The 12,488-nt window shown below is 45.5% G+C and overlaps 1 protein-coding gene across 1 annotated transcript; it reads right to left on the bottom strand.

The window, feature by feature from the left end:
* Positions 1-3,561: 3,561 nt before the first annotated feature.
* LOC100831173 (patatin-like protein 3) lies at positions 3,562-5,472 on the bottom strand. The gene is made up of 2 exons (XM_014902142.2): positions 4,279-5,472; positions 3,562-4,187 (listed from the first exon to the last, which is right to left on the bottom strand). Exons 1-2 carry the CDS (start codon positions 5,359-5,361, stop codon positions 3,819-3,821), a joined length of 1,452 nt encoding a protein of 483 aa, XP_014757628.1. The 5' UTR covers positions 5,362-5,472; the 3' UTR covers positions 3,562-3,818.
* Positions 5,473-12,488: the final 7,016 nt, after the last annotated feature.

Genomic DNA, 12,488 nt, shown 5'->3' with positions numbered 1-12,488 from the left:
GTTTGCCAGCTAATTTGCCATTTGCACTGTTAGATTAGTCTCCTTTGTGAAAACCCATCATCATTAAATTGACTAGTGAAGCTAATAGAAAGAACCAAAAAGGGGAAAAGTATAGTATACAGACAAATGAAACAGAGTACTGGCACCTTGTTAAGGTCAATTTTGTTCTGTGGCAACGCATCTATGCATCACGAGGGTTACAGCAGCCACTTGCTTTATGTCGCTTTTAATTAATGACTTGCTCGATCTCCATTCATGGTCAATTTTGTTCTGTGGCAACACATGCATGTGATCATGAGGCAATCAGGCATGACGTACTGGCCGGGTTAATCCAATTGAATCCACATGCATGTGTTCTTGGCATCTTGCTGAAATTCTACTTCTTTTCAAGAAGAGAGATAGCAGTACAGTATTTTGTAAATGAATGGTTGCTCATTTTGGCACTCATGGACCTGAACAGAACAGAGGATAGATTGGAGGGTTCACCTCTGCATGCATTTGCCATTTGCTTAGTCTGGTTAGCTACTGCTCTTTCTTAATGTCTACACATTTGGGTTGTCATAAGTTAAACCGTGTCAAATTTAACTGTGTTTGTAGAAAAAACAGCAACATATGTCGCACTAAACAAGTGCAATATGAATGTATATTTGGCAATAGCTCTTTTGGTGTCGTATATATCAGTGTTTTTTCCCGCAAACCCGATCAGAGTTGACGAAGTTTGAGTTAGAACAAACCCAACCGTATAGATCTCGAAACAGGAGGAGTACCTAGCTAGCTATCTCTAAATTCCAGACAAATTTAGAATCGTCTAAAGAAGAAGTATCAAAAAAAGGGAACTTCGTTACTCCCTCCGTCCCATAACCGTGCCAATCTTTGTGCGACGGAGGGAGCATATCATAAGGTCAATTTGATTTCTGGCAAAACATGCATCAAGAGGCGGTTACAGCACAGCAGTCACTTGCTTTATGTCGCTTTTAATTACTTGGTCTCCAGTGCCTGGCCGTACTTCCTCCTCTGAAACCATCCCTTTTTCTTCTTCTCCTGTTCAGTGCCCTGCTCAGCACTTTGAAAATTGAAACCTTCTGTTTTGTTGTACGTTCGTGTACACCTACCACTTTCATGGACCCTTTTTAATTACTTTGCTGCAATCATCTAATACCTATATTCAGTAGGATTAACCACTAACAAGTCCCGTACAATCTATCCATATATGGCCCATATGTCGGCAGGGAGCTATATATAGACCATGGACTAGTGGCACAAATAAGCTAGCTGCGCTTTCTAGCTTTGACTTGAGTGTAAGCGTTCATGACTTGGCGGGAAATCACTCAAAATCACAAAGGATGTTCAACTGACATACGTTAATAAAAAAGATCCCCAATTTACCTTCAGTTCCTATACACACGTAACCGTACACGTACGTATATCTATACGTACTCCGTCTAGTGCAGTAGTACTATACGTTCTTCTGAACTTCGCAATTGGACTGCCAATTACATGTAAATTAGCACATCAGTACTGGTACTGCAAGAACCTGAACCTTTGCTTGGCAACATCTATGTTGAGGTACTTGTACCACTTGCTCATATAAAAGCACTAATCATTTCCGCTCTTTACTTCTTTTTGTTGTGTCCTCTGTGTGCTCGCTCCCATTTTGTCCTGGATCGATCCTCAGCTTGGTATGGTAGGGATCCCATCTTTCCCTTTTTCACCTCCCTTTAATTGCCGCTTTGAATGGGGCCAAGTGCAAGTAGCTGCTAGCTAGCCTTCCCTTTAATCACTTTGGTCTAAATTCAGTACTGCTGGTACTACTACGAATTGGCCATGCTTTTTAGATATACTTAGCTTTGAGTGGCCGTGCATCCATATGCATCGTGCTTGATTTCCATGGGCGGGAAAACTCGCTCAAACTGGCCATGAACTGATCCAACTGAAAAATTCACCTCATTTAAAAAAAAATATTATCCTCTGTACTATATACTGAAGCAATAATATTACTACTATATACAGGAGCAGTGATCTAATCTAGTGAGTAAGTAAATAATTAACCAGAGATCCTTACCCCCCCCCCCCCCCCTGTTTTCAACTGTCAACGCTGCGGTTGAAACGCAGGGGTAAATAATCGAACAGTGTCAGGTATGTGCGTGAACGCACGCACGGCATCGTTATTAATCCACCAGCAAGATTAATCACAGCTTGATCTCTGCTCAGTGAAAATCGACCAGTGTCAGACAAGAGTTGAACCGGAGTGATTTTCTTTTCCTTTTACGGTGGAGTTGAACCAAAGTTCAAGATTCGCCTGGACGACGTGCAGATCGAAGAGAAGACAGGTAGTTCCATCCTGGCTGTCAAAATCGTTACCCGTGGTAAAACTGCTACAATGAGCACATGGAAGAAGCTTCCGGCCCAATGAGGCGAAGAAGTAGCGAAGATCGCTGCCTCCGAGGAAGCAGGGTTCGTTGACAAGTTTCAACCGCCCCAATGCAAAGCAAAAGCGGTGAAAAATGCTCAATTTGACGGGGTAAACGAGGTGGGTGGTGATAAGTTGATTTGATCCGGCGTTGGTAACTGGGCGCCGTGAGATCCATGCCGTCTGCAGGTCTAGATTACCCGTAACGATGAACTAGCGGTGCTAACCAAAAGTTCTTCTTCTTCATCTTCTTCTTGTTGTCTCCCTCTGTGCTGGCACTGAAAAGATTCTGAAGATTAATCCTCGCAGTAAAAAAATAGGAAAGAAAAGGAAAACGAATGCCTGTCTGAAATGAAATGAGATGAGACCCTGAATCCCTGAAATGAGACAGTATCATCAAGTGAGATCCATACCTTAAGTCTTCAAGTGTGAGTACTAGTCACGGAAAAGGAAAAACCCTGAATCCCTGAAATGAGACAGTATCATCAAGTCTCCTGCTCTCTTTTCTTTTTCTGAAGCCATGTCTGTTTTTCCTCGCACGTTTTGCATTGTACCTTATGCTATGCCAGCCTGCACAAACATGATACGAGTACCGGAATACACGTATGTACACATGGAGTGCAATGTACTTGTATATCTCCATCTGAGGTAGAGTACAATGCAGAATGCTCATCTGTGACTGTGATACATCAGTTGAGAAGCTATAGCCAGCTGGACTTCGTACAGCCTTCAAGTCTCATCTTCTTCCTTTTCTTCATCTTCCCCCAATTGTTTCTTTCTCCTTCTCCCCACAAAGCAAGCCAAGCAGTGCAACGAAAATACTCCTACTAACATGCTACTTAATCATGCATTTGACATTGATAACAACAAGGGAGCTGCTAGCTTTGCACACTGCACTTCACTGATCAAAGGTATCTGGAGTCCTCTGTTAACTGTTAGTTCAATCCGAGGACCCAGGGCTAGTGTGATCTGCGTCAGTTTCAATCTGCTTGGGAGGGAAAATTTGGGACAGCAAGTGCAGAGCTACCTTTCGATGCAAAGGCCTCTCTGCTTTTTTGCTTTACACATCATCATTTATTCATTTTCGAGTCACAGGCTTGCTGTTCATCATATCTGACGAACGAACGAACGAACGAACGAACGAACGGCCGTAACGTAATTAACCTGTACAGAATTGCTGAACTTGGTTTGATTTCATAGGATGCTGTCAGTGACTCGCCGAGAAGAAGACGATGGTGGAGTATAATACTACAGCAGAGGGGGAAATAAAATAAAAGAAATAAATAAGAGAAGCGTGGTTTGATCTTTTGATTCCTCTCAAGGGCGGCAATCAGGCAATGTACAAAACTCGGGAGGTGAGCCGTCCACGTCTCACGATCAACCGACCGACCTCGACCTCGATCCGCCGTCAATGGCGGGAGAAGTCCTCCTGCGACGCCGGCGACGGCATGGTACCGGCGGTGGCGCCGGAGGAGGAGGAGGCTGTGGTGGCCGCCGACGACAAGGACAGCCTCGGCGGCGTGGCGGCCTGCTTGATGTCGACGTTGGGGAGGAAGATGCCGGGCGGCGGCGGCGGCGAGCTCATAGTACGGCGGCGGCGGTGCTCCCTGACGAGCTCGGCGGCGAAGGCGTCGAGCTTCTCCCTGTTGGACTTCTCCGAGAGCCGGCGGCCCCTGAAGAGCTCCGCCTCCACGTTCCGCTGCGTCAGCATCGCGTCCGCCATCGCCACCGCCTTCTTCGCCTCTTTCCCAGCCATGGCCGCCGCCGCCGTCGCAGCCTGAAACCCCCAAATCCCCAATTCAATTGCGTTAGAACCTTGAACAGAGAAAAAAAATGGTGAAATTCTGAGATTAATTAATTTGGGGGACCTGGATGCGGACGTAGTTGTGGGCGGAGCAGCCGGAGAAGGCCATGGCGACGGCCTGGTCGACCATGTCGGCGACGCCCTCGGCGGTGAGCCGGACCATCTGCGCCGGGGAAGGCGACCGGGGCACCACCGGCGTGCGCCACCCGGGCGTCGACGAACCCGACCCCGACCCCGCGCCGGAGCCGGAGCCGATGGAGAGGAGGAGCAGGTCGTCGACGGATGCGGCCATCGGGAACTCGCGCTTGTTGTGCAGCACGTGCGTGATGGCCGCCGCCGCCGGGTTCCCCATCGCCGCCACGCCGCCGGACGCCGCGGCGATGGCGGTGCGGCCGTCGATGGAGCGGACGGCGGCGGCGGGCGCGCAGGTGGCGGCGCAGACGTCGCGGAGGCGGAAGTCGAAGCTGTCGGTCTCCATGGCGTCGGCGCGGGAGAAGAGGAAGGGGGCGCCCGTGGAGAGGTCGTAGCAGGGGACCAGCAATGGCGCCACCGTGTCCCGCAGCGTCGACTCGCCGAACACCCGCCTCAGCGACGCCGCCGTCGACGAAGAAGATGACCTTCCCATCGCCGTGCACGAAGAAGACGACCTATCCCTGTCGCCGCGGCGGAACAGCGCGGCGAACCTCCCGCGGAACCACCCTCCGCCGCCGCCGCCATTAGCCCACCCGCCCTTCCCGAGGCTCGCCGCAACAAACGCGAGCACCTCCGCGGCGGAGTACCTCGGCCGCCCATCATCCCCCTTGAGGAACAACATCGCCGCGAGCACGCCGCCCGCGCCCGCCCCCGCGGCGGCGTCGAAGAAATCCGCGACGCGGGCGTCGGGGTCGCCCACCTTGGCCCTGAGCGCGGCCTCGAGCCTGGCCATGGCGGCGGCCGCCAGCAGCGCGTCCGCCGGGCCCGGGCCGCAGCCGTCGATCGCGAGCACGCGCACCCTCGGCCCGTTCCCCGGCCGAGACGGAGTCCCCGGCAGCGAGCACGGGCCGCCGCCGCCCGGGAAGAGGAACTTGCTCTCGAGGAAGGAGAAGATCTCGTAGCTGAGTTTCCCCAGGTCCACGTCGACCGCCGGCGCCGGCGGCGGGGAAGCCATTGGAGGAGTAATGGAGGAGGAGTGGGAGAGCTCGAGCTTTCGTGCCGCTGCGATGTCCTTATTTACTCCGAGTTGGCAGCAGCAGAACAGAGAGAGCAGAGGAGAAAGAAAGGCTCCCGCTTATAAATGGGCGAGAGGCGGGTACACGGCTGAACAGTAAATGTACAGTACTCGAAACCCGCAAAGCGGCTAGCGAAGGCGTATTTCTCTGAAAACCCGCTTCCGCTTCGGGTTCCTCTGCCTGCCGCGTGGAAGCCAGAGGAGCTCGTACGGCGGTGTTGAGATGGGGATGTAGCACAGGCCGTCGGATCTGGGACCGACGGCGGCGGGAAGCGTGGCGTCAGGCCGGGGTCGGTGCCACGGCACGGCACGCGAAGCGGCGGGCGGGTCGGGCTCTTGTGCGGCTGGCTTGTGGGGCCGGCTATATCATTTGCGTGCGGTCACTGACATGGATCCACTTTTGGCGGGGCCAGACGTCAGCCTGATGGGCACGCACGTGGCGGGCCTCTGGGAGGTGGGGCCCGTGGCCTGCTGGCTCGCCTGGGCCCGAGGTGTCAGGTGTTTGGTTCTGTCAGTAGTGGATGAGATGCGAATGCTCTGCCTCTGGGTCGGCGTTGACCGAGCTGGAGATACATATTCTTGCATGCATGCGTACGCAGGGCATCTGCTCTAGCTCGTAAAAAGTCAAAGAGAGATGATTAACCTGTCGAGTTTATCGTTAATTGGCACGAGTGTGGCCAGTGGGAGAGATCGAGCACCATGCACAACAAACTGATTAACGAAACAGCTGGAGATCGATCGATGCACGTATTCACCATACGGCAAGTATTAACTAGTACGGGCACGTACGGCATTGGTTATAACCGGCGTTATTAGCTCTCTGGACTTGGTTAATATGTTCTTTCCTTTTTAAATTCTTGTCTTAAATTTGCTAAAATATGAATGTATCTATTTTTAAAAAGCGTCTAGATACATATAATATTTCGACAAGTTTTAAAAACGGATCTATTAGTTATTAACGGATCGAGCAGTCTTAATCTTACTGCTGGCAGCTGCTGCAGTACCCTGCGAGCCGGTTTGGTACAAAATGCGTAGAATAAAATATTACAAATTTGTTCAAATATGAACGTATCTATGTTTAAAAAACGTTTAGATACATGTAATATTTTGACAAGTAATATGGACGGGGCAGTAAGTTCAAATTTGAACAGTGCATTGTTAGATTAGATACCACCTTTTCACCGCCGCAATGCGCACGGTTTGACACCGCATTTGAGATTCTATACGCGTCCCTCAAAAAAAAGTGGACTACTTGCCGCACTTCGACACGTGGCTGCCGGCGTGTTAATCTCACAAGTCTTATTTTTAAGCGATTGACCTCCACAATCAGTGCACACGCACGCATATGTTTTATTAGTAGCAATGACCGGAAATTAAGCTCGCGACGGTGCAGCATATAGTTGACGCGTGCACGAACAGCTTCGCACGTTACGATGTCGATCGAGCCCCTTCCGGCCGGCCAGCAGCATATATATGCACACATATCGAATGCGCCCGCGCGTGCGCATGCCGTGCGTCCAACTCCATGCAGCCATGATTGAGACGAGTATATTGATTTGCTCGTCCAAGGTATCAAGTGGCGAAATATTACATGCATCTAGACTTATTTTAATGTATAGGTACGTCTATTTTTAAACAAATTTCAGTCATTTAATATGAGACGGAGTAGTTAGTTTCCAAACCAACCCAACCATTCATAAACCCTTATCACTAATAGCTCCCTTTGTTTCAAAATACTCCCTCCGTCCAACAAAAGATGTCTTAAGTTTGTCAAAATTTGGATGTATCTAGACATGACTTAGTATATAAATGCATTCAAATCTAGTCAAAGTTGAGACATTCTTTGTTGGACGGAGAAATACTTAAACATTCAGTCTTGTTTTAGTCAAAACTTGGCAGCTTTGACCAAGTATATATACTCCTCCGTCCCATATTACAAGTGACTTTCTATTGTATGTATGTAGACGTTTTTTATGCATAGATGCATCCATGTTTGAGCACATTTGTGTCACTTAATATGGGACGGAGGGAGTACAACACTATCAAACAATTTGTTACTATATATTGACGTTGGTAATTTTTTTCTACAAAAGCATGCAAAGTTGAGACTATCTGATTTTTTTTTTCAAATGTACAAATATTAAGAAACAGAGAAATAGCTTGGTAACGAAAATAAAGGCCACCGTCATGCATGTAGGGACGGAGCATATGTCTGATGGTCTAGAATAATTAGGGAGATCATCTGTGTTTGAGAGACTAGGGACAGAGACAAGACATCTAAAGCTAGCCAGCTTACGTGCTGGTCTGGATTAGACTTATACTTTACCGCGCGTACGTGTGCATGCATGTTTTAATTAGCTCTCGATCGGCCGGGTTGCATGCCTGCTGAAATTGTGCTTTGTGGGTCAACCCCGTCACCTCCGGATTTGACCCGGTTGACGCAAAGGGAAAAGATGATATATAGCGATGGTGTTTCTCTTGAACCAGAAAATTATTGGTGACTCGTTGACTCTTACATAGACATCATGACGCGCGGTGCATATTTCTCTTACCTTACACCCATTTATATAGTTGGAGAATTAATATCTATGGGCTGGTGGGTAACTAACAATTAGTAGAACGTAGAATGGGGGATATATACGGTCACGGCCGAGGCAAACTTAGATATAGCAAATTTATCTGTATAGTGTTGACCGTTCGTTTGATTAGCTCGAGCTGCTGCGTGCTTATTTTGGTAGTAACCTTGGCGTCGTTGAGGAAGTGTGTGGGTATAGCTTGGTCACACACCAAGAGTGTTGTGTGGGTAGCTCGAAAATGTCGGCAACAGAAACATCAACCGCATGACGTGGCTTACTACACCTACTTACCTACCCACTCCGATCTTAAATTGCTGTCGAAATATTACATGTATCTAGACACTTTTTAAGAATAGATACATCCAAATTTAGGAAATTTGAGACAAGAATTTAGAATTGGAGGGAGTAGACTTAAAAAAAAAGTGTACGTTTGGATTTAAAATTTGTTCACAAAAGTATGCATTTTCTCTTTTCAAAGCATTTTAGACTTAAATTTTTTTATTTCTTTCATTACACTGAAGTCGAACCAAATAACATTTCTTCATGCACTTAGCTCATTGAAGATGGAAGAATTACGGAGAAGAGAGATGATGGTTAACAACTTTCTAATGCATTTTCTATTTCAATGCTTAATTGTTTGAAAAATCCTAAATTTACATTTTTCGCGGACGGAGGGACTACATATTATCTTGGTAGCTACACGTACGTATGGCTCATCCATATCCATGCTTCTGGATCATATACAACCAGCTACTACGTGTACTTATCAGCAGTACTATACTACTGTTTATTTAATGTGATAGGTTTTGTTAGGTGGCAGGCATGTACGTACCGTATGCGTACGTATACCGGTATTGTATACGTAGTATGTATAGAGTACGTGCCTCTGCGCCGATAGAACCCCGCAGTTAGTTAGTTTCGTCCTGGTCCGTCCATCCATCCACGATAGCTAGCTGTATAGCTTCCAACGTGGACCCAAAAACCGTTGAGGCGGTCCGCCGGTGCCACTCGACGGCCGGCAAGGGATAAATGACGGCGACGTAGTACACGGTGACGACGAAGATTAATGTTACGGTTATACTGTACCCGTATATTTGTATGCGAGTAGAGTATATGTGTACGTACCAATAACAACTGATCATGATTTTGAGCGTGAGCTTTAGGCTCCGTTTTGCGGTGTATTATCGTAATCCATGTTTTCTTTCGTTTTCGTGTTTGGCTAACCTTTTTTTCTTTACTTTTACTTTCGTGTGTATATTTTCCAACAACAGATTATAAAATAAGTTCAAACTGAGTCTTTGTGGACCGGGTGGAGTCGGCATAAGACCTGCATGAGCTTGATCCACGCGGTGGCCGGCCCCACCGGTAAGTGGCCCAGTAGCCGTCGACGCCTACTCCACTTTGGCATGCTTCATATCATTCGTGGTGAAAATTTAGTTTTTTTTCTCCCCGCAATTTTATCGACTAAATTAAATTAAATCAAGGCCACGCATGCATGCTTGGAATCGCCATACAAATACAATGGGTTTTGTGTTGATTTATTAGTGTACAACACGCGGGTCAATGATTCTGTTGCTTAATTCCCATCCTTTCCCTTGCTCTTGCTCAGACGAATTATTTTGTCCAGAATCATGGCTAATCATTTGGACCAATCATGCATGGATCAGCTGAGATTTCCATGATTTCCTCTAATTATAAAAAATGCAGGTATATGGCTTCTATCCCTTTCTCTATCTACATCATGCTCATGAGCATATTATATATCCCCATCAATTGCCCAATTTTTTCCTGGTGAAGATCGATACATAAATAAATAATCAAGTACACATACCTGTCCATGATGTGTATGTACAAACAAATATACATATGCAGTACCCTTTAGCTAGGTAGCCTCCTCATGGTTCGCACCCGGCCTAGCTACTCCTGTACTCCCTCTAAATGCCGGTCAACATCCTAATCATCATCTTTTCTTCTCATCAATTTTTTCCTTTCCAAACGGATTTCTGATCACCAATATTTGTACTCACACAACTTGGGTGCATGGTCTTTTAGTACTGCCATAGCACATTATTTCTTCCCCGGTGTTCACTGTGCAAACATATATAATTTCTTTGGGGGGAAAATTATTGTCGATTCGTGTTCTCCATGTCCCTGCCACTACTAATTGTTTGTGTTTTTGTTGGTGGACTGTCTCTAGGCAACCAATCATTATAGAGCTCCAAATGTTGTTACTAACAAAGCGTTTCTTATAATAATTAAGCTCAGGTATATGAATTAGTTTGTGATGAGAGCTGAGGCAACCACATTAGCAGAACAAGAAATTCTGTGGCCGCCAGCTCTTTCTGCAAAAAGAGGATAAAAAATAAAAATGTGCATATAGCAGGAAGAGCACTCAAGGAACCTAATGGAGGTACTTTTCTTGTGTGATCTATTCGTTGGCCCCTTTTTTGTGTAGCTTGACCCTGATGTTTTTGGTGGTTAGGGTGTTGTTGTGTGTGGGAAAGACTTGTACATGTCACGCATGCATGTCAAGCTCCTGTGTGGGACATGAGGCAGACAGTTGAGCAGACAGGGGCCCTGGTCCTTTGAGAAGGAGGCCATTGACTGGACTCATCTACTTGGATTTTTAATGGCACACTGCATGCATGCCAAGGATGCGGCTTCTAAAAATTATTATCTCATGCAGATATGTGGCCTGGATATGAAACACTGAGATATGCTAACCTCCCTTCCAAAATAAAAAAAAGTTCTTAGTTTGTTTTAAGCCAAACTTCTTAATGTTTGCTAAGTTTATTAAAAAAAAGTATCAACATCTTGGGTATTCAAGTAAGTATACTGTGAAAATATATGTCATGAAAGATTCAGTAAACTAATTTAGAGTTGCAATTTTGATTTATTTTTCTATAAATTCATTCAAAGTTTAAAATGACCGACTTAATAAGACAAATCTAGAACTCCTTGTGTTTAGAAACAGAAGTAGTAGTATACATGGCTTAGTTATTTTACTATCCCTAAACTAAATGCATGCACTATTTCTCGATCTTCGGAGGTATTTTAGCCTGTCGTCGTTAAGGAGATTACCACTATGTATCATTTGTCCTTTTTTAATTAGGAAGCTTTAATTTGCTTATTCTATTTAGCATTTGTTGTGGTTACGTGTGGAGCTACTAGCTAGTGGTTTTGCTGTCATACATATATGTGCAGTATTTCCATTGTGAAAGCGCAGCCTACTTCATGAATTATCAGTCTCGACCTTTTTGTATTTTGTGTATTTATTTTCTGGGTTTAAGATATACTAATTTGGTTGCCAAGTATTTATTTTTCTGAACCGTAGTTTGGTTGACAAATCAAGCATGATGGATGTATATAGCTGTTTAATTTGTCGCTTGAGAGGAACTGAAATTAAGCAATTTGTCTTTTTGCAAGGAAAAAAAAGGTGGAGGAGCTATAAATGGGCCGACCTCAATCTGTTTCCTGGAGACGAGGCCCAATAACTACTGTGAACGGTCCACTCCAGATAACTCTTATCTCCATTTCGCCATTCATCTGATTTCATTTCGATATTCTTTTTTTTTCTGAGACCGACGATCTGGCTTTGTTGAGTCTTCGAGGTTATATTACTACATTGTTATACTCCTTCCTTTTCAAAATAAGTGACGTGAGTTTGTATTGGATGTCGATTCAAAAGTTCAGAAATGCGAACTAAATTTTAAGAAACATAACGTGTGAATAGACAATCCTCTCCTAATTCAGTCGTCGGTTATCCAATGACCCAACGGTGCCGCTCGGTGGAGGTCTCTAGTTAGCGCTTGTTCGATTGTGTCATGCAATTATAGACAATTAGACACCACATACTCCTAATGTAATAAGGCACTTTGGCATCGCCAAGCCAAATTTACTTGCCAAAACTTAAAAAAAAGGCGAAATAGCTGCGTTTACAGTCTTTTATCGCCCGACTTTTTTTTTTAGATATGTAATCGGTGGTTCTGGCTGCATAGAATAGACTGGATAGATGGCTACGATGATTAATCGGATGAAAATCAGACGCTAATAATCGTATGGGAAGCAAGACCCTTAAAAAAATAATGGATAGAATATACGAAGCGCCACTCCTCTTGGTTATTGCCCCTTCTGGCTTCTTTAATTTGCGTGTGTTATATACAAAGGACCATTCTTGGAGTTTTTCTTCAGCTGTATAACAATCCTCTTTGTTTTCCACCAGCATTATTCTCTTAAATTTATGTTTAAAAAAAAAATTGCTATCCAAAGGACCATTCTTGGAGTTTTTCTTCAGCTGTATAACAATCCTCTTTGTTTTCCACCAGCATTATTCTCTTAAATTTATGTTTAAAAAAAATTTGCTATCCAAAGAGGGGGGTCACTAGGGTTCTGGAGGGTTTAGTTGGAACACCCAAAGAAAGTAAGAAACACAATGCAGAAGGCAATTTTTTTCCTATTCCTTTTTAATCTGTGTGGCAGACAGGGAGAAGA

This window comes from Brachypodium distachyon, chromosome 4 (genome assembly GCF_000005505.3).
Source record: "Brachypodium distachyon strain Bd21 chromosome 4, Brachypodium_distachyon_v3.0, whole genome shotgun sequence".
NCBI classification, from domain to species: domain Eukaryota; kingdom Viridiplantae; phylum Streptophyta; class Magnoliopsida; order Poales; family Poaceae; genus Brachypodium; species Brachypodium distachyon.
This window is presented reverse-complemented; position numbering and strand designations above follow the sequence as displayed.

Coding starts and splice junctions, on each gene's coding strand:
- LOC100831173 (XM_014902142.2), bottom strand. CDS start 5,361: ATGGCTTCCCCGCCGCCGGCGCCGGCGGTCGACGTGGACCTGGGGAAA. Junction 4,188..4,278: donor ACAACTACGTCCGCATCCAG/GTCCCCCAAATT, acceptor TGGGGGTTTCAG/GCTGCGACGGCGGCGGCGGC.